General features: G+C 38.8%; 2 protein-coding genes across 2 annotated transcripts; one reads left to right on the plus strand and one right to left on the minus strand.

Annotated features, from left to right (window-relative positions):
• Positions 1-293: 293 nt before the first annotated feature.
• Positions 294-10,823, plus strand: LOC117299421 (isocitrate dehydrogenase [NADP] cytoplasmic-like). The gene is made up of 11 exons (XM_033782957.1): positions 294-436; positions 1,064-1,103; positions 4,957-5,063; positions 5,467-5,553; positions 6,217-6,377; positions 7,014-7,231; positions 7,492-7,560; positions 8,433-8,584; positions 9,046-9,186; positions 9,590-9,752; positions 10,263-10,823. The coding sequence occupies exons 1-11, from the start codon at positions 421-423 to the stop codon at positions 10,348-10,350; spliced, it is 1,242 nt and encodes a 413-aa protein (XP_033638848.1). The 5' UTR covers positions 294-420; the 3' UTR covers positions 10,351-10,823.
• An 899-nt stretch (positions 10,824-11,722) lies between these two features.
• Positions 11,723-21,141, minus strand: LOC117299546 (protein AATF-like). The gene is made up of 10 exons (XM_033783095.1): positions 20,982-21,141; positions 18,984-19,598; positions 18,453-18,708; positions 17,651-17,870; positions 16,411-16,572; positions 15,510-15,587; positions 14,930-14,991; positions 14,133-14,213; positions 12,998-13,069; positions 11,723-12,600 (listed from the first exon to the last, which is right to left on the minus strand). The coding sequence occupies exons 1-10, from the start codon at positions 21,088-21,090 to the stop codon at positions 12,543-12,545; spliced, it is 1,713 nt and encodes a 570-aa protein (XP_033638986.1). The 5' UTR covers positions 21,091-21,141; the 3' UTR covers positions 11,723-12,542.
• Between the last annotated feature and the right edge of the window lie 14 nt (positions 21,142-21,155).

Consider the following 21,155-nt stretch of genomic DNA (forward strand, 5'->3'; position numbering starts at 1 on the left):
CCATTTTTGGTCACCGCAAACAGCTCTTTTTCTGCTAAGGACCAATCAAAATGTAGTATACGGTCGACGCCCATCCCGGTAACTGTGTCATTTTAACGTGCAGTACGTGTAAGCTGGTATTGCAACCTCGTTTTAAAAATATTTATCCCCGCTTCTAACGTCACGTAACTATTGTGAATGTGTTTATATAAAAAACGAGGTTGTGCTATACGAACTGTACGTTTTGAGTGTATGAGTATATTATCCAAACACGAAAGAACACGTATGTATACACAGTATACAACGCACACACAGTTCCGTATACATACACGTTCCGCATATAAATCATCAGAAACCTACCGGTAAACCTTCATAAAAATCGTAATTTCTTCGTTTTGCAAAGCTGACATTATTCCCGTTTTGAAGCAGACAGTAACCAACATGTCAAGGATTCCAGGTAATGTATCTGATCATTTTTGTATGTTTTTCTGAAACTGGAAAACAATCGTATTTTTGGGTCAAATCCGGTTGACAAAAATGCTGAATCATGCGCTGCTGGAAGACGTACAATAGCCGAGGGCTAGATTCCCACTTTTGTGATGTGGCCCCCCTACCTAAGATCGAACAAGCAAAATAATTGTATTTGTGAAATTGTCACGGGGATAATGTTTTTAACTTAAGTGCCAAATCACAGATGTTTTAATTTTAATAAAATTAAAATAAAAAACACCAACAAAACAGGATGCAAATTTTTAGATGATAAGCTGATTTCCTGAATCCTGTTTAGTTTTTGATTTTCTCAAATGTCCCATTGAAAATTAAAAAGCACAGTCTAAAGTCTTGCTTCCTGTGGAACTTTTCTCACTTTTTAACAAACTGCAAACTAAGTTTACAGTTTAAGAAGACAGGTTGCTTGAACATAGAGCCCGGTTCTTTGCTCTATGGTCAAACTACTTTTACAAGTTCTAGAAACTATAACTAAGGCTTCCCGGGGGAGCCTTATAGTTTCTAGAAGTATGGTCAAACCACAAGAAGACGCAAACTTCATTCATTTTCTCCCTTTAATTCTTCCAATCTTCTGCAGGTGGTACAGTTGTTGAGGCCAAGGGAGATGAAATGACCAGGTGAGTCTTAGATGAAGATCGAGACCCTATACTGCATAGCATCTAGGGTTACGATCATCATAACTATATAGTCACACACAAACAGGTTTTAACTGCATCTGGATGTCACTTATAATTTTATGGATTTGAAATGTGACCCCTACCCCCCCCCCCCTTAAAAAACAGAAAAAACCCCAAAAAGAACACACTTAAATTCACCCTTTTTGTAATCCTAACTAAAGCCCAGTTCATATTTCCTGCAAATGCAAATGCCGTTCGAATTTTAACGCCACAAATTCGCGATGAATAATTTGCAACAGTTGATTCAATTCCTTCGAAACATTCGCTGCGAAAACAGCGATGTGAAATCAAAATTCATATCGCATTCGCATTTGCAGGAAGTATGAACCTAGCCCACCTTGTTGAGCTGTTAATGGCTCCGCTTTTAACATCGGTCTCATCACTGTCAATGGTGAACCGGGCTTCTGTAGTCCTTGATTGGAGGGAATGTTATGGAGCAACAATCGTCTCAACTATGAGATTCATCCCTTGCTGAAGATAATTTTTTTTTTAAATCACTCCCTTAGGGCCTACTTGCTAAGAATAATGGAACTGGAAAAAAACAAAAAAAAAAAACAAGAGAACTCATTTTCTAAGCATGTATTTTGTTTCTGTACTTAGCCTTGATGTTCATACTGCATTAAACTACCACATGTACCAGCAACTTTCTGCTTTTTTATTACCAAGTCACTAATAAAAAGACAAACTGATTTATTTATAAATATTTATGCTGGTATTGGCGTAAAGATTAATAGGACTTGGGAACACACTGAATATTTTCTCTATCCTTGATATATCTAAAGTTGGTTGAGCTATATGAACCCTCTGCTTATTACAGAATTCGGACTGTAATAGACAAAAAAGACGGTCCACGTTGGTGTTTGAATTGGATTGCAAAATGGCATCCCAAATTTCAAATGAGTAGGATTTGAAACAATTCATGGTAGAAGGTATTTGTAACTAAGAGAGATTTGCGGTAACACCATTTGAAAGTCTGTTCAAATTGTTTTCGTCATTTCATTCTTTGTTTTAAAAAAAAGAATTTCTGCTATCTGTAAAAGTGTAACAATAATATCTGAACAATTTTTTCAAACAAAGAAAATAGTTCTGATGGTGATGGATTCAAGCAAAAATGTCTTAATCTTATCATGGAATGTTTATTTTTATGTTATTATAACAAACTAAATCCACAGTCAAAGTCGAAAAGTAAGTTCCTTGTTTTGAAAGAGTAAACACTGTGATATAAATATCACCTTGGTGTTTGATTTAGTTTTGTTCACATTGTTTGACTTTGACCTTAATTGTTAGTCAGCAGCTCAAGATACGGTAGGGACTTTGGTCTTTAGACTTTGGTAGGGTTATAGACTGCTTTTTGTCAACAAAATGCCTATTTGTAGGCAAAATTATCAATGATGATAAAACAAAAGTCACCCAAAGTGATTGGTAATAATGCCTCAGTCTTGCATCATATGGATTAATGTAGACTATAGTCTGAAAACAAATAAATAATTACCTCTTAGGGAAGGTTTTAGCCAGGATTTTTCAAAAGGGTGTCAAAATCTGCTGGAAATTTAAAAACTGGGTGTCCAAATTGTTCACTTAAAGGCAGTGGACACTTTAAGTAATTGCTCAGAATAATTATTAGCATAAAACCTTACTTGGCAACAAGTAAATGGGGAGAGGTTGATAGTATAAAACATTGTGAGAAATGGCTCCCTCTGAAGTGGAGTAGTTTTCCAGCAAGAAGTAGTTTTCCATGAATTTGATTTCGAGACGTCAGATTTAGAATTTGAGGTCTCGAAATCAAGCATCTGAAAGCACACAACTTCATGTGACAAGGGTATTTTTTCTTTCATGATTATCTCACAACTTCGATGACTGATTGAGCTCAAATTTTCACAGCTTTGTTATTTCATGCATATATGTTGAGATACAGCAAGTGAGAAGACTGGTCTTTGACAATTACCAATAGTGTCCAATGCCTTTAAAATGCAAACATGAAATTGATCGATAAAACAGGGTGTCCAAATTTGAAAGACACACAGGCACCCCTCTAGCTAACACATTATATGCAAAGCCTGCAAAAAATGCTTTGTGAGCCAATGACTTCAGAGTTGGGCGGTTTTTTTTAAAGATTAGAATTTCATATCATTATCAGGATCCTATCATCATCTTTAAAACTAGAGCTATGTAAGGGCATTTCACACGAGACAATTAACAGGCAACCAGTTTTCTAGGCAATCTCCAACAAAATAATAATAGTGGCTTCTTATATAGCGCGCATATTCGTCACTCAGTGATGCTAGAGGCGCTTTAACATACATTCATAAATACCTAAGACAGTTTATCCATTCTGATGATATAACACCAGTAAAAAGTGTTATAACATGGGCGTGACATGCGAGCTTGCACCTGTGCGTATAAGACAGTTTCTTCATTCCTATTGGTCGAGAGCAACGGTCGGGACAGTTGTGCCACATCACGCAATATGCGGTACGCCCACATCATTCCCTTATACATGTTATAAGGAGTTGTTTAGCCGATCGGGCCGAGGGCCTAACCATTTCATAGCTGGAGGGGTGTTGTGTTGAAAGAAATCGTCTCGGTAAAATTATCAAGTCCAGGCCTCGGCGCGGGTTTAAACCACTAGTTGAAAACCTCTTCACACACATTGATTCCCTTAGTATTTTCTTGCAAGGCATATAATGTATGTTGGACTCAGTTTGAACTTATGAGACGTACATGTACTCCTTTTCCAATAAGAAAAGGCATGTACATAAATCAGTTTTCTCATTATTTTCTAGGAGTTGTAAATTACAAGATAATTTACAGGCAACCAACTCCACGCAAATTCCAACAAGAAAAGAAAATGAATTAACTTCAGTTTTCTCATTATTTTCTACAAGGTTGTGGTTGCCTCGACGAAAAGTTAATTCCTGTTTCAGTTTTCTAATTATTTTTTATAGTGGGTTGTGAATCATAGGCTAGAAGATTGTCTTTTCTGCTGCCTGTCCCTTGTGCATAGAGTGCAAGTGGTTGCCTTCAAGAAAATTAATTTGCATTCCGGTTTTCCTCATTATTTTCTTCGAGGTTGTAAATTACATCCAGAAGATTGGATGTTGTGATGCTCCTTGTGTGTGCAGTGCAAGTACATGTAGTTGCCTCCAAGTTGCTTTAGAGAAAATTGCCTCTGTGTGATATGGCGTCCAGCCGTCTGAAGTGGTTTTTTAATTAAGGAGGATGTATTTTTATGATCAAGGATATGTTGATGAGGGTATTCAAGGAAGATGGGATTCAACTGAGGAGTTTTAATCTCACATACTGATTAAAGAATCATCATGATTATGAGTCAGTTATGGGTTGTTTACTCAGGTCATTGACACTCTAATGTTTTGCCAAAATAAACAACACTGTGATAAACGTTATCTAAATTGCCTAGACAATGATCAGCTAAAATCAACATATCCTCATAGGATCAATTACTTAAAACAATTGTGTTGGTCTGATAGATAAGCCTCCATTGCCTCTGTGAGGTCTCAGGTCTGAAACTGGGGTATTTTAATGGGCACAAAAGCACATTACCAGGGGCATGGAGGCAACTGTCTCTGTTGCCATCATGAATTGTCAAGCTTGGCCTCATCTTACATACCTTGCAAGATAGACACAGTTTTTCTTTCAGGAGGTTCTAGCAAAGGGTGGAGGGGTGGAGTTGTTGACCCCTAAAACTTCAAGGATCTTTGATGATTGACCTCTACTACGTACACACTTCATAGTGGTTTTTTTTCTTTTTATCATTTCTCTTGCAATTTGACAGGATTTTCTGGGAGACAATTAAGGAGAAGTTGATATTTCCTTACGTCGACTTGGACGTCCAGAGCTACGATCTGAGTATTCAGAACAGAGACGCAACAGATGATAAAGGTATCTAGGGGCAAGATTTAAAAAAAGATTAATTACTTTAACCCTGCTTTGTGCCATTGAGCTTTTTTTTGGTTAGTGTAGGTTTGTAAACAAAAGTTGTTTACTCCGCCATGTTTTGGTTCAAAGGTTTTCAAAAGTTCCCCAATGAAATAGCCTTTGTGCCAAATCAAGAAGTTGTGATTCAGTAACTAGACTACAATACCTATCCTAGTCATTGTTAAATCAGCCTATTGGATTTCGCCTATTGGATTTCGAACCCACAACCTTGTGATTGCAAGTCATGCAGTCTAACCACTGGACCACAATGAACTGCAGTACCAGCTTTACAAGTAAACTTTCATATCTATCAATTTATTGATTTATTATTGCACTTTTTCTTCTCTCTCGTTACTTCTTTTAACAGTGACCACCGATTGTGCTGACGCAATAAAAAAGTACAGCGTTGGAATAAAATGTGCAACGATAACACCGGACGAGAAGAGGGTGACTGGTAAACGGAGAATATAGTTTGTGTCTACCCTTACACTGATGCGTATTACGCGTTATATACTCAGTACTTTCCAATGTTCTGTGAAAAGAAAATCACAGGAAAATCACTCGTGTGGGGTTCGAACCCAAACCTTTTAATTGCTAGTGTCTTACCACTAGACTACGGAGCTAAATCGGTGGCTAGAGGCAGTTCAAATCAATGCCTTGGCAGGGGGTACCAAGTTCTATTCCATTAAACTACACGTCCTACTTTTGGTTAACTATGCATCATATTTTTTCATGTATTTAAAAAAACAACAACATTATTAACATATTAATATTGGGTTTTACCCATACACCAATGTGTGTTACACCAATGTGTGTAAGCACTGTATACTCGGTACTTCCCCGAATCCTGTGAAAAATTATCACAGGCGTATTACTCAGGTGGGATTCGACCCTTGACCCATGACCCTTGCAATTCTAGAGCAGTGTCTTACCAACTAGACTACCGAGGTTGCCCGGTAGCTAGAGGCAGTTCGAATCCTATGTTTACGCAGCGGGTACCGCATCGATATAATAGATGCATCTATTATATGTTTCATATTCTTGTATGCATTTTGTTCAAAAAGAAATATTAGCATCTTTGATGGTTCAACATTTCTGATTGGTTGTTTTCCCTCAGAGTTCAACCTGAAGAAGATGTGGAAGTCGCCCAATGGGACGATCCGTAACATCCTTGGTGGGACAGTGTTCAGAGAGGCCATCATTTGTAAAAACATTCCACGGTTGGTTGTCGGTTGGAATAAACCCATCGTGATTGGACGTCATGCACACGCCGATCAGGTTTGTACCGTTAAACCGTTGTAAACTTACAGCGTTAAATTAGCACTGAAAACTCAGTACTCCCCCCTTCTGAGTTCTGTGAAAAAATATCCACAGATAGATCACTTCAGTGGGATTCGAATCGAACCCGCGACCTTTGCATTGCTACGGGGTGTAGTGGCCGAGCGGTTAAGAGCTCCGAATTCAAGCTCTGCTGATTCTGTTCAGCAGAGAGTGAGTTCGAATCCCGGTCGTGACACTTGTGTCCCTGAGCAAGACACTTAACTATTATTGCTTCTCTCCACCCAGGGGTAAATGGGTACCTGTGAGGGCAGAGATGGTTGTTGTGATTGATTTAGCCGAGTAGCACATTTGTTGCACGAGGCTGTATACTCCCCAGGGAGCTGAGATGGTTTAAGGAGTGAATTAAGGCCCAGTGACCAGGGGTAATATCTTAAAGCGCTATATAAAAACTCAATATTATTATTATTAGAGCAGAGTGTCTTACGACTAGACCACCGAGCTAGTACGGTGGCTAGAGGCAATTCGAATCTTATGTGATACATGTTTTGAAAAGTGGTTTGACTTTCAAAAAGTGTTTCGATTTGAAAAGTCTTTGAATTTATTTACAAATACTTTCAAATCTTTACTCCTCAGTACAAAGCCACAGACTTTGTGGTCCCAGGCTGCGGAAAACTAGAGATGAAATTCACCCCCAGTGAGGAAGGAGGAGAGGTCATGAACTTTACAGTGTACGACTTCAAAGATGGCGGCGGCGTTGCCATGGGAATGTTCAACACAGATAAATCCATCCGAGACTTTGCGGTGTGCTGTATGAACTATGCAATAGAAAGGAAGTATCCACTTTACCTCAGGTAAGTAAACTTTCATACAAGCCTGTAAGCACAGAAAATTTGCTAAGCATCGAAAAATCTTGCCTAGCTGAAATACTTTCCTTCCTTTTGACTCGTTTGTTACACCAGTATACAGTGTTGTATTTTCATTTAGCCTTCGAGAAAGACTCTGCTAGGATTGAAATGTCAGTTCACCAACTTTGTTTTGCTTTTATACCTAGGTCTTTTTGGTTGGTGAGCAGTTTGCAACAGCTAATTCTATTTTCTTGTTTATTTTGCAGTACCAAAAACACAATCCTGAAAAAGTACGACGGACGTTTTAAAGACATCTTCCAAGAAGTATACGAAAGGTTGGTGAATGAATTTCTACATTTTTATATGAACCCCTCTGAACATTTCTTGAGAATACACCATACAGATTGACTTCATGACCAAAATCAAATCCAGCAGTAGTTTTGATTATTATTAACATATTTATCTGGTACTGAAACCAAGTACGCCTTATAAGTGAACTTAATCACTGTAGCTCGTAAGCCCAAGGAAACCAACAAAGGTGCTTGCTATGTGAACCAGAAACACAGGGATTAACCTCTACTGTCTCTTCCACAATAATGGTTCTGTGTTCTTTTTCTATGCACTACCAATGCTAGCACACAGGGGCTACAGCTTAATGTTCCCTCTGAAGGACAAAGGAATTATAAATAATTTGGGGGGCTAATCGTCCTTACTCGCAGCTAAGAGCTGAATTGCGAAGGACGCGGCTACAACGTGTTCGAGAAGCAGGCATGCAAGGGCGCATTCAGCTGCCAGCCACATCAACCCATTATGACCACAGAGCACAGCCAAGATCGAAAGTGTTTGATTTTTTCCTGAGGGAGGAAAACCGGATAGTCTGGAAAACCCTCGTGGCACAGCAGAGAACCAACGCACAACTCAACTCACATATGGCCCCGACCGGGAATCGAACTGGGGTCACCTTGGTGAGAGGCGAGCGCTTTACGCACAAGCCAACCGTGCCACCCAATTATGGTATTCAAAAAGAGATATCCAGATGGTACCACAATTGATCCAAGTTTCTTGCTCAAGGACACAAGTGCCATAACCGGAACTCAATCAAATCCATCTGCGATCAGACACACTAGAGCTCCAGTCAGGTGCTCTAAACTGCTCGGCCACAACAAGCTACGATTGATTTTTCTTTATATTTTCTTTTTTGTTCCAGTGACTACAAATCAAAGTTTGAAGCTGCTGGGATTTGGTACGAACATCGGCTCATTGATGACATGGTGGCATTTGCCATGAAGTCAGAGGGGGGTTTCATGTGGGCATGCAAGAACTATGATGGGGATGTGCAGTCTGACAGTGTAGCACAAGGTTGGTTTACCCTGTACTGTAAATGAACTCTTCCTATTTTGTCAATATTCTATCCTACCCAACATGGGGCTAGATAGCTCAGTTTGTAGAGAGCCAGCACTTGAATCCAGAGGTCGAAATGTTTGGTTTGGGCTGCCAGTCAGGAGTCTTATGTCAGAAACCTGTGTCTGCTGTGTAGCCAGGGATCACATATAAGTTCAGGACAACTTGGTTACTGTGCAGCAGAGGGATCTCTGTAAAAATATCATCGACACCCTCAAACAAAGACATTGCCAAAATAGGGAGACCGCCAACATAGTGCTAGGAAGCTCAGTTTGTACAGCACCAATAGGTTACATGTAATCCGGAGTCTAACTGAACATTTTGCTACGCATCTTGGATGAAATTGCTCCATGCACTACTACCTTCCTCGTTTAATCTTTCAGACTAACATGGCTATTTTTTATTGTCTATATTTATAGGTTATGGTTCGTTGGGTATGATGACCAGTGTCTTAGTTTGCCCTGACGGTAAGACGGTAGAGTCAGAAGCTGCACATGGTACAGTCACAAGGCACTACAGACTGCACCAGAAAGGGGAAGAAACTTCTACCAACTCAGTCGGTGAGTCACACAAGCTGCTTAGCACAAGCACAACATTGTTGCTTACCATAATGAGGTTACCAGCCAAAATACCATCTCAAAAGGACTATCTGTGGCTGGTATCCTGCTTAATTTTGCTGAGCAGAAAGTTAGTAAGCAGTATTTTCTGCTTAAAAGCAGCTCTTTGAAATTGGACCCTGGGTCCAAGCTGCTTAAGCACTAAAAGTAGCTTAGTGCAACTTATTTATGCTTACCAGAATAAGGTTACCGGCTAAAACTACCATGTTACATGTACAATTTGTGACTGGTATCCGACTCATTTATGCTAAGCAAGAAATTGCAACATAACTGGTAGTCTGAGAAACAAGTTTACACAAGATTGAGATTAAGTTTGAAATTCAACATTCTCATTGCTTAATTCCAGCGTCCATCTTTGCGTGGACATGTGGGCTTGCTCATCGCGCAAAGCTAGATGGAAACACCGCCCTCGCTAAGTTTGTGAAGGAGCTAGAATCTGCGTGCGTTGACACCATCGAGGCGGGTTTCATGACCAAGGACCTGGCTATCTGCGTAAAGGGACTCAAAAAGTAAGTGGTTTTTCGTTTTTTCTTTTGAATCTGGTTTTGTTAAAGAGAGCCTGCAAGGTCAAATTCAGTTTTGTGATGCACTCCTTATGAAAACGAGGAAAAAGGTTTAAAATGCAACTGTGTTTGATACCATTCAACAGCACAAATAATTCAAAACACAAACTGAAAAATACGCAGTCAATTTAATTTTAGCGTCGGGGATAATAGAATGTAATTTGTTGTTTCTCATACTTTCCCGAGTTCTGTGATAAAATCCCCAGGCAAATCACTCCGGTGGGATTCGAACCCACTACCTTTGCATTGCTAGAGCAGATGTCTAATCACTAGACCACCGTGCTAGCCTGATGGCTAGAGACAGATTGAGTCCTTACCGCACCAAATAACATGTGTTAAATTTTGTTTCATTTGTGTTTTTCCTGTCAAACATTGTATCTAGGTTGTTGGAAGACCCAATGAAAACAAAAAATAAAACGTTAGCAAATTTATTTTACTGTTTTCTTTTCCCTACAGTGTCAAAAGAGCCGACTATCTAAACACATTTGAGTTTATCGACAAAGTGGCAGAGTTCTTGGTAGCAAAAGTTCAGAGCCGTCTGTAGCTGAGGTCAAAGGATCAAAGGTCAGATGTCAACCAAACAATATTTGATGAACTCGCTTACGAACTTGGTTAACTTAATTTTTACAGTGATATTAGTGTTTCTTCAGGGGTTATTAATTAGGCAAAGAACAAATTTTTATTGCAAATTTTATCAAAAGAGTATACAAAAAAGTTTTATTTAACAGTTTAATTAGATGGTGAAGATAGTACAATTATTTTTGTACAATTTAGTTTTTTCTCATTGGCCAAAAGTCACTCATATAGTTGCCAAACTACAGGATTTCCCGTAGAACACACAATCACTGTTAGCGTCAAACTACGGAAAAACATAAAAATGAACAAGACGTGAAGTGTCTTTTTTTTGGATATTCTCATTCTGTAAAAATTGTTGAAGTTATTTTGCTATATAACATAATCTTTGTATGTTTTTATACACTTCCTTCTGATGGTGCTTGGCAAGTGTGTAGGTGCAAAGTAGTGTCAAATAAAATTATAAGTTGGGGTTCTCTTTAGCACCATTTGGGGGTAATGGTAATAGTTTCTGATAACGCCTCTTGAAAATCTCATGGCTAGGTGCAAAGTAGTGTCAAATAAAATTATATGATGGGGTTCTTTTTAGCACCATTAAAGGCAGTGGGCACTATTAATAATTGTCAAAGACTAGCCTTCACAGTTGGTGTATCTCAACATATGCATAAAATAACAAACCTGTGAAAATTTGAGCTCAATCGGTCATCGAACTTGCGAGATAATAATGAATGAAAAAACACCCTTGTCACACGAAGTTTTGTGCGTTTACATGGTTGATTTCAAGTTCTAAATCTGAGGCCTCGAAATCAAATTCGTGGAAAATTTCTTCTTTCTCAAAAACTATGGCACTTCAGAGAGAGCCGTTTCTCACAAAGTTTTATACCATCAACCTCTACCCATTATTCGTCACCAAGTAAGGTTTTATGCCAATAATTATTTTGAGTAATTACCAATAGTGTCCACTGCCTTTAAGGAGTAATATTTTCTGATGAACGCACATTCAAAAATCTCTCGGCTAATTTTACCTTTTATATTGAATGTATTTCTAAATATCTCCCTGATTGTAGGAAGCAAATGTTGGTAACTCTGAAATGAAAACGATAGCTAGAAAACTGCCAAACAATTTATCTTTGCTGTATTTATTCTTTGTAATCCAAATGATGGTTTGAGACTTTGCATGGTAGAGATTTAATAAGGATGTTACTTGTGTCACATTCAATCAGTAGAGTTCTTTATAAATCTTGCAAAACTTCCATTGTTGAAAAACAAAATAAATACTTAAGAACCACTTTGGCCGCAAAGACAAGTAAAACTTGAACAGTATGTCGTGACGTTTTTTTTTTATAAATTAAAAGGGCCTAGTTTTATGGATCTGCTTACTATAAGCAAAGGATCTGTGCTTACGGAATCAGTGAATTTGTGCGTACTCCACGATACTGTACATTTTTCTCTTCACCGAAATTCAGTGCTTGATCGTAAGTGCAAAACTCGGCCATAAAATTGGGCTTAGAAGTTATATATGCACTTTTCAATAATGAAAAAAGAGTCCCAGTATTGGGCTCAGAAGAAGAGTTTAAAGTCGTCTTGAAACCAAATCTAAATATTTTGTATTTTGTATTGTTGGTCATATTGTTCTATATAGAACTAAAGTTTTCTTTAGATAGGTGTTCATTAAGGGTGATTGTAATAATCTTGTAATATTTTGTAGTATTTTGTTGGTAATTATTGGACAAACAAATTAGAACTTTACAAACAACTCTTGAAGCATTCTTAAAATGCTGACAACGCAATAAAAATATTTGATTAAAATATGAATCAATAGTGTTGTATTTGTGTAAAAAAAAGAGAAAAAATAAAACATATCTTTAAAAAGAAAAGGTACAATAGCAGCATGGTGTTATTATTTAGTCCAGGTGCTAGACCGAGTCAGGATATAAATGAGATACCAAATAGACTGGTGCCTTACTTTCTATGTGCTCACCCTTGTCCTCTATGGCTGTACACATAATTGCTTCTCTGCAACCAGGAGTTGAAATGGTTAACTTGGTAGTAACACATGCAAGGTCTCCTAAGCCATTAACCATAATTTCTCCCCTGCACCTGGAAGTACATCTGACGATACTGATGGTGATTAAGTGCCCCTGGAAGACAACTGACTGTATGTTACTGTGTGTCATTTGTGGCAGTTCTTTTCCCAAACAACGAGCTGAACAACTCATTCCTGAAAAAAAAAAACATAAAGAAAGTCAAGAAAACTGAGTTGAAGATCTATATTTATTTTTCTAAAAACGGTTAATCAGAACTTCCATCTCGTTATTTGTTTACAATTTCTAGCGATTCTAATCCAAAAAATGACCCAACCTCTTAGTGAAGCAAATATCAACACACTTTCCAGGATGGTTCAGGATTAAAAAAATCGCAGTCTTAATATATTTTGAACAAGATCAGACAAACATAATAATTGGTAATTAGATAAAAATCTCCCGTGGCAGGATCAAAAGGTTCATCATTGTACAACAAAGTAAACAAAAGAGGAATATTTAATGATTATTTGTGAATATTTATGAGGTATGAATATTTAATAACTATTTACAAATATTCATGAATATTCATATTACCTTGCTTCATCCATCATTGTCCCTGTGTCCTGTGCAGCCATGAAGCTCACTAGTTTAGCATGCACGTCATACCTAACAATACAAATGCACAAGTTTCATTAAAATATACTCAAACTTAAAACTAATGAACTAGTTTAGCATGCACGTCATACCTAACAATACAAGTGTACAAGTTTCATTAAAATACACGCAAAATTAATAATAATCATAATAATTAGGTAAAAATATTCGCAAGTGTTAAAGTTTCAACATAAACAGTGTAAAATAAATTACATTGCACAATAATATCAATGTGATTCCCAGGATACAAGTTAAAACAGTTAAAAGTTGCCAAAAGGCCCAGAAAAGCAAGAAAATATCAAAAAACAAGAGAACCAACAAACCAAGAAAGGTATGGCTAGAAAAGGCATGGGATAGGAACGGGGGAAATTCAATTCAATTCAATTCAACGTAACCTTGACTTCTGTACTTACAATAACAGACAAGTTTTTTAATAAATATACAAAAAAATGTACAATAGTACAACACAAGCAAATATAGTATGAGTATTTTATTTTGTGATCGATGAAAATGAAAAATACAATAGACCTTATGCATTGATGCCATCCAGCCGCCATCTTAGAGGTAAAACGGTGACGAAACAATCGATACGCACAGATTTGTACGCGCGGCGCAACAGGATTGGCCAATGAACAACCTCATTTTGACCTCTGGGTGAGGACGCCCTACTAAAATGACATCATGTGCATAAGGTCTAGAGATAAGAAGATGTAAGTAAGGATGCTTTTCTAATAACCCGAGGCTTGTGGGGAACAGCACTAGGCATAACACAAATACAATCAGCAAAGACAACAGTAAATAATGAATGTTATATGTAATGCGGTTATAAGGGCTACAGGCAGAAACAATGTTTAAACATTCTGTGACCATATTAATTTTGTTTTTTTCCCATACACCGATGTGTGTTAGCACTGTATACTCAGTACTTTCCCAAGTCCTGTGAAAAAAATATCACAGGCATGAAACTCGGGTGGAATTCGAACCAACGACCCTTGCAATTTAACATTTTTTATTCTGTGACCAGTTAAGCGAATGTAAAATTGTATAAAATCCAGAAATTTCTCTTTCCACTTGCCTTATTTTCCGTCCTTTGCTGGCTTTGGTGTCCACTTTCTTCTTGATCTTCTTCCGGAGCTTTTGTACTTCTAGCCATTGCCTAGCCACAAAAAACCAACAACAAAAATAATGAGGGGGAAGTACACACAAAAATAAACTCAAGTCTATATTATTAGTTATACAGTACTCTGCACTTCCTGTTTTGTATTTATTACAGTGTACACAACAATGTCAGGAACCATAAAGAAAAGAGGGAAACATTTGAAATAAAAAGTTGCAGGTTGTATCGTTACAGGTTGAATGGTTTCTGACATTCCCCAAAGAAAAATACTGACAAAATGGAGGGGCTATAAAATACTCTGGATACCTGTCGTGAAAATAATAAGCGCTTTGAGAACCCGTCAAGAGCTATGCAGTGCTTTAGGGTCGCGCATGATGTAGAGTGTCATGGCCGAGTGGTTAAGAGCATCGAATTCAAGTTCTGGTGCTGATTCACCGGAGTGTGGGTTCGAATCCCGGTCGTGACACTTGTGTCCTTGAGCAAGATACTTTACTATAATTGCTTCTCTTCACCCAGGGGAATAAATGGGTACCTGCGAGGGTAGAGGTTGATATTGTGAATGAAAAAGCCTTTGGAGCGATATAAACTGTTGCCCAGGTTGTATACTCCCAAGGGAGCTGAGAAACATTAAAAAGGGATGTTATTGGCCCTATGACCAGGGCACTAATGTAAAGCGCATTGATACGGGTATTGTGAAATGCGCTATATAAGAATTTGTTTATTGTATACAATTGTTATTAACAAACAGTTTATACCTTGTCAGTTGTACTGGATCTGATGTTGACGATGTTCTCTTCTCAATCAACTCACGGAGCAACTGTCAAAAAAAAAGAAATAATATCGAAGTCTTAATATCGAAGTGTTATATAGCGCACGTATCTACCAAACAAGGTACTCAAGGCGCTGAGTACATACAAACTTTCAGAAAGATAGGTAATTGCAGTGATGAATTCTGAGACCCAATTATTTAGCACCTTATAAGGGTTTACAAGGTGCTACGGCGCATTAAGCAGCCACAACCAGGACGCCGGGGCGAACCCCTTCTCTTTTCGATAAGTGCACTGGGTTCTTTTACATGGGACCAACGGCTTTACGTCCCATTCGAAGGACGAAGCAATGGTTAAGTGTCTTGCTCAAGGACACAGTGTCACCGCTGGGGATTCGAACCCACACTCTGCTGATCAGAAACACCAGAGTTTGAATTCGGTGCTCTTAACCGCTCGGCCACAACACTTCCACAAATAAATAGTTGCAACATTTGTTGAGCTTTCCCCCCCTTCTTTGGTCACTCAGAATTGTTTTAGTAAGAACAGACCCCTAGATTCTTGTACGTACCTGGTGGTAGAAATCATCATCATCAAATGTTTCTTCATCGTAGTCTTTAAGATGCGAATTGACAGATGCCCCCGTTTCCTGAAGATGAAAAAAATAAATCCATTAAAAAAGTGGTAAGAAACATTGTTTGTTTTAGTTATAATTATACCTAGGTTTTGAATTATGAGACCCAATATGTAACACCTGTAGAGTTTCACAGGGTGCTGCGGTGCACTCAGCTTCCACCGCCAGAAACAGCGCCAAACCCCTTCTCGAAAGTGTAACTGGGTTCATTTACATGCATGACACAACACAGGACAAATGGCTTTACGTCCCATCTGTATGACAAACAACAATGATTTGAGTGTCTTGCTTAGGGACACAAGTGTCAAGAAAGGGATCCGAAACCCACACTCTGCAGATCAGAAACACAAGAGCTTGAGTCCAGTATGCCTTACCACTCAGCCGTGACACGCCACTGTTCACTCAGTAGCGTGTTATAAAAGAGTGTGCGGTAACACCATGTAATGACTATCTCTAAATGAGTTGGGGTGGTTCTGAAAAGAACCGTTGGATTAACTCGACGTTTCGATCAGTATGCTCTGATCGTCTTCTGGAGAATGCTGGACTCTGATGCTGCATGCTGCTTAAGTACTGGGCGGCGGATTAGCGGTGATGCATGAAGGCGGGAAATAGAGGCGGGAAGTGAACTCAATGATGCGTGGTGAAACCTGCTGTGTAGCGTGTTGTTTCTTTAACTCAGTGCACACATAACATGGACTTGGTAGCCATTTTGGTTTTTGAAATTCAGAAGTTCATATGTTTCGAAGCAATGCTGTAAGGTTTTACAGACTGGTGCCTTTGTACAACTTCAGTACAATAACATTAATTGAATCGGGGAACCAGATGATCAATGCCTCACCTCGGTTCCCTCTTTTGATTGGCTGTCGTCTTGGTTCTCTTCGGAATCACCGAGCCGTCTGTAGGTCGTCCGTCTGAGCTGGGTCCGTCGGATCAGTCTGGGTTTATCTTGAAGAACTTGTTGAATTTGTGACAGCGGTGACTTCTCAAACGAAGAAAAAGCCTGAAGGAAGAAAAGATGGAAATGTTTATATTTTATGAGTAACATTTTAAAGGCAGTGGACACTATTGGTAATTGTCAAAGACTAGCCCTCACAGTTGGTGTATCTCAACATATGCATAAAATAACAAACCTGTGAAAATTTGAGCTTAATCGGTCATCGAACTTGCGAGATAATAATGAAAGAAAAAAACACCCTAGCCACACGAAGTTGTGTGCGTTTAGATGGTTGATTTTAGATGGGAGACCTCAAGTTATAAATCTGAGGTCTTGAAATCAAATTCGTGGAAAATTACTTCTTTCTCGAAAACTACGGCACTTCAGAGGGAGCCGTTTCTCACAATGTTTCATACTTTCAACAGCTCCCAATTACTCGTCACCAAGAAAGGTTTTATGCTAATAATTATTTTGAGTAATTACCAATAGTGTCCACTGCCTTTAATGAAATGGACCACTTCACTGACATCACATGCAGGCAACTCTCGTGGTGTGAGAAGCAAGCCCTTTCTTCATGTCAAATGTTGCTATAAACAGTACGAAGCAATCTCCATGACATGAACCTTTTTATATGAGCTGTGTAGAAGTCTTTTGTAAACACGCGATGTCACAATTCAATTCAGCTCAAATCAATTCAATTCTTTATTCATCAAGCCAAGCATGAAAATCACTTTCTCGATTTAGCAAAAAACATACATGAACAATATAATTAAAGTATCACATGGCACAAATAAATCGTTTTAAAATACACTGGAATCAAAACAGAAAATAAACCAAGGATGACTTGGAAAGGAAAGGGGGGTGGAAAAGGAGAGAAGGAAGGAGGGGGGGGGAGACACTACATGGGAACAAGGAAGAGGCCATAGGTGACATGGATTGGGAAGAACAAAGCAAGTCATCTAATAAAATTGTTGTTAATAACATGGTCTAAACATCGAGTTTCAGAAATTTGGGAAGTTCTACAACATTTTAGACTCAAAAATACATAACGCAAATATACTTTAGCATTTTTTTCCCTACAACAGAAATTTAAAGGGATTGTGGGGGGAGGGGTTGGGGTTAGGGGGGATTCTAACAAACGTACCTTTGTGTTTTGTTTACCAGTAGACAGCTTAGTCTTCTCGTGCCACTTCTGTATCGTCTCGTTCTGAAATCCCTCAAAGTCTTTATGCCGTTTCGTAAGGAATTCCCCGATGTCTTTCACGTCTGCTTTTCTCTTCAATTGCGGAGCAACGCTGGGTTTCTGCGACTGTTTGCGTGGAGCTGAATCATCCTCATCTTCTGAACTGGTTATCTCTTCATCACTGTTCAAGGTTTATAAAAGGTAACCATAAAATAAGGAATATTGACTTTGAGTCAAGAGTCTAATTACTTCATAGAGCTGCTTCAGCTTGAAAGGTAGCTACATGTAAGCACAACAAAAATATGCTTACCAGAATCAGGTTAATAGCTAAAATGGTATGTAACATGCACCATTTGTGACTGGTATCCTGCTCATTATTTTATGCTAAGCAGAAAACTGTGGAATGGAGTTGGGCCTATGGTCTAGTTTCAAAAAGTAGCTGAGAACAACCTAATTATGCTAACCACAAAAAAGGACTTCCCCACAACAAACAATGCTTACCAGAATAAAGTTATGTACCAAATGAAGGAACAAAGATCCCGAAGGAAATGCCATTTGCAAAATGGAATAGGTCATGACCTCTAAAAAGTGGTGCATCATGGCTAAGTGGTCAAGCACACTTGACTCAAGCTCTAGAGTTTATGGACACTGCCAAAATGGCAGAGCACTGGCCCATAACCCAGAGGTTACAGGTTCACATCCCCTCGAGCAATTTTCTTTTTCCACATAAAATTCCTATAGAATTCTTTCAAACTATAGGCACCTTGGCTCAGCTTGTTCCTGTTTACCCATCACAATGTGACGCGTAGATGGGTTGCCTAGCAACAGAGTTTGTTGTAGATCGATGAGTTTCATCAGGAGTTTACGGAGCTGTTTACTGCTGGACTGAAGTGCTTCCTCAACCTCACGACCGCCCGTCTCTACGAACGATGGAAGCTTATCGTGCGAAGGCAGCTGATTGGCTATCGCCAACGACTTCTGTAACCTGATACGACTCTCCATAAAGGTATCCCATAATGCTGTTGAAATAATACACAAGGGGGATAAAACAAAACAAACGAAAACCCTCACAAAACAAACAAACCCAACTAGTATTCTTTATCCGACTTAAATTAAACATCTATTAAATTGTCATATTAGCTGCTGCTAAAATAAAGGATTCAAACTGCCTCTAGCTGGCCACCAGGCAATCTCAATGGTCTAATGGTAAGAAATCTGCTTTAGAATCCAAGGTACAAGGTGGACCATGGCAATCCAAGGCTTGAGCAAGGTGTACATAAAAAGACAAACTTACTGAGCTGTGTCTTGGTCGCTTTGCCTTTCGCAATCTCCTCCGAGATGCTGGCATCAGAGAAGGCTTGGACTCCACTCCCGACCTCCTGGTTGCTAGGATACTCCTCATCGTCCCCTCCATCATCCTCATCATCTTCATCTTCACTTCCGTCTTCATTTTCATCTTCATCATACTCTTCAGTATTCTCCTCATCGGAAGAACTTCCTCCCCCATCTTCAGCCCCGCCTTCTTCCGAAGACGACTCCTCCATCTGACTCCGCAGCCTCCTAAACTGATCTTGGATGCTTTCAGTATTCACTTCTTCTCCCGACTCCATTTCCTCATCCGAACTTCCGCTCATCTCCGTCGGACTGAGTACATCGTCGGATGCATTTGACGCCTCATCGTTGTCACTGAACAGGTCGTCCGATGCATTGTATGATGCAGGGTCTTGGATGTTACCGTCAGGGTCTTCCCAGGTTTCCAGCGTCTTACGAGATGTGGCTTTTCCGGCGTAGCGTTTATCGTTCTCATGTAAGAGCCGAGAGTTCTTTTTCCTGAGACTGCTGGTTTGGATTTCTCCATCCTTTTCTTGGATGTCGTCGTCATCAAAATCTACAAGCTGAGCTTTTGTTTCTGCAAGAAGCAAAAATAAAAGAAAATACTAAAAAGTATTTTTTTATGCAAGCTTGCAATTTCATCTTTGTAGAGTTGAGAGGTCAAGGCAGCCCTAGCGGCATGCGCTAACTTCTTCTTTTTGACTAGCACCGCCATCCACTATAATCTCATTATTTTTAAATTTTAGTTTCTAAATCTCATTTCAGTAAATAAGATACTATTTTGTTTCACAGTAGCGGTCGCACTAAATACCGACAACTCACGACTCCTCACGACAACAATTTTTAAATGCACTTTAACAGAACATTTGAACACAAGTCAACCTTTAAATATGTGCACAAGAGTCGTATGCATCTAAATCATTTTCAAACTGTTGAAAATTTGTATTTTTAACTGTGAAAAAAGTGTTTTTTACCCCGAATTTAGTAACGAACGGAAATATTCGCCATGTTGTTCTCCGACATACCTGGACGATTCTATTACACTGCAGGGGGGCAAGGGTAATTTCTGAGGGCCGAGTTGTATTTTTTTCTTTTTGGTTTTAGCTGCTGTTTGTTTCTTGCTTGTTAGTAACTAAGCCGCCACTCTCGAATTCAAAGTTAAAAAAGGGGAGGTATAAATTTAATATTTTCCATGAGAGGCACATAAAATGGTAAATAATCATCTTGCATGTTGTATCACCCATGCGGATAATGGAACGTCCAAGTACGTCGACAGACAACATGGCAGATATTTCCGTTCGTTACTAAATTCGGGTTAAAAAACACTTTTTTTACAATTAAAAATACAATTTTTTCAACAGTTTGAAAGTGATTTGGGTGCATATGACTCTAGTGCATATTTAACGGTTGACTTTATGTTCAAATGTTCTGTTAAAGTCAACCGTTAAAAATTGCTGTCCTGAGTTGTCGTGAGGGGTCGTTAGTTGTCGGTATTAGTGCGACCCATTTTGGGGGGAAAAGTTACCGTGTGGCGCCACCACTTTTTCATTCAATATGAAATACAAATAGTATCTAATTTACCTCAACGAGATATTCCGTTTTGTAAATATGAGTGAAAAGGTGGTGGAAAATTATCCTTTTTTTTGCGGGCTCCTCAAAATCAGGCTGTTTCCCCAATTTTTTCCCCAAATTTGCCAAGTGTTTCCTCAAAAATACTCTTTAGCTTTGGAACTTGGAAGTGGCACCCATATTTGGGACATATTTGTATAGTTGTACAAGTTGTACTGAACATTTAGGCAAAACAAGGATCAAAAACCTTTTCAATTTGGTTCAAAAACAGTTTTGTAGCGAAGTAACTGTAATACTGCAACTGGTTAAGGTAGTTTTATAACACGATTTCATTTTGTTTCAAAACACAAAATTAAAACACGATGTAATTCATTTCAAATTGTTCACAAACCTCCGTCTGACTCATCTTCGGGGTCTTGACTTAAAGTTGGGTTGCTCAAAGCTGCAATTTGCTCAGCCAAACTTATCTTCGTCTTGGATTTCGCCATTTTTAAAGTCATTTTGTAACTTCTTTTACCACCAAGCTTGCAGTTTCACTCCCCACGTGTGTGTGTGTGTGTAGCGA

The sequence above is a fragment of the Asterias rubens genome, chromosome 14 (assembly GCF_902459465.1).
Source record: "Asterias rubens chromosome 14, eAstRub1.3, whole genome shotgun sequence".
In the NCBI taxonomy this organism is placed as follows: Eukaryota; Metazoa; Echinodermata; class Asteroidea; order Forcipulatida; family Asteriidae; genus Asterias; species Asterias rubens.

Bases quoted from the DNA above. Each gene is read 5' to 3' on its own strand.
- LOC117299421 (XM_033782957.1), top strand. The intron at 6,378-7,013 runs GTTTGTACCGTT...TTTACTCCTCAG, and splicing joins GTCATGCACACGCCGATCAG to TACAAAGCCACAGACTTTGT. The intron at 9,187-9,589 runs GTGAGTCACACA...GCTTAATTCCAG, and splicing joins AACTTCTACCAACTCAGTCG to CGTCCATCTTTGCGTGGACA.
- LOC117299546 (XM_033783095.1), bottom strand. From the start codon at position 21,090: ATGACTTTAAAAATGGCGAAATCCAAGACGAAGATAAGTTTGGCTGAG. The intron at 16,573-17,650 runs GTACGTTTGTTA...TTCTTCCTTCAG, and splicing joins CTGGTAAACAAAACACAAAG to GCTTTTTCTTCGTTTGAGAA. The intron at 14,214-14,929 runs GTATAAACTGTT...TTTTGTGGCTAG, and splicing joins GATCCAGTACAACTGACAAG to GCAATGGCTAGAAGTACAAA.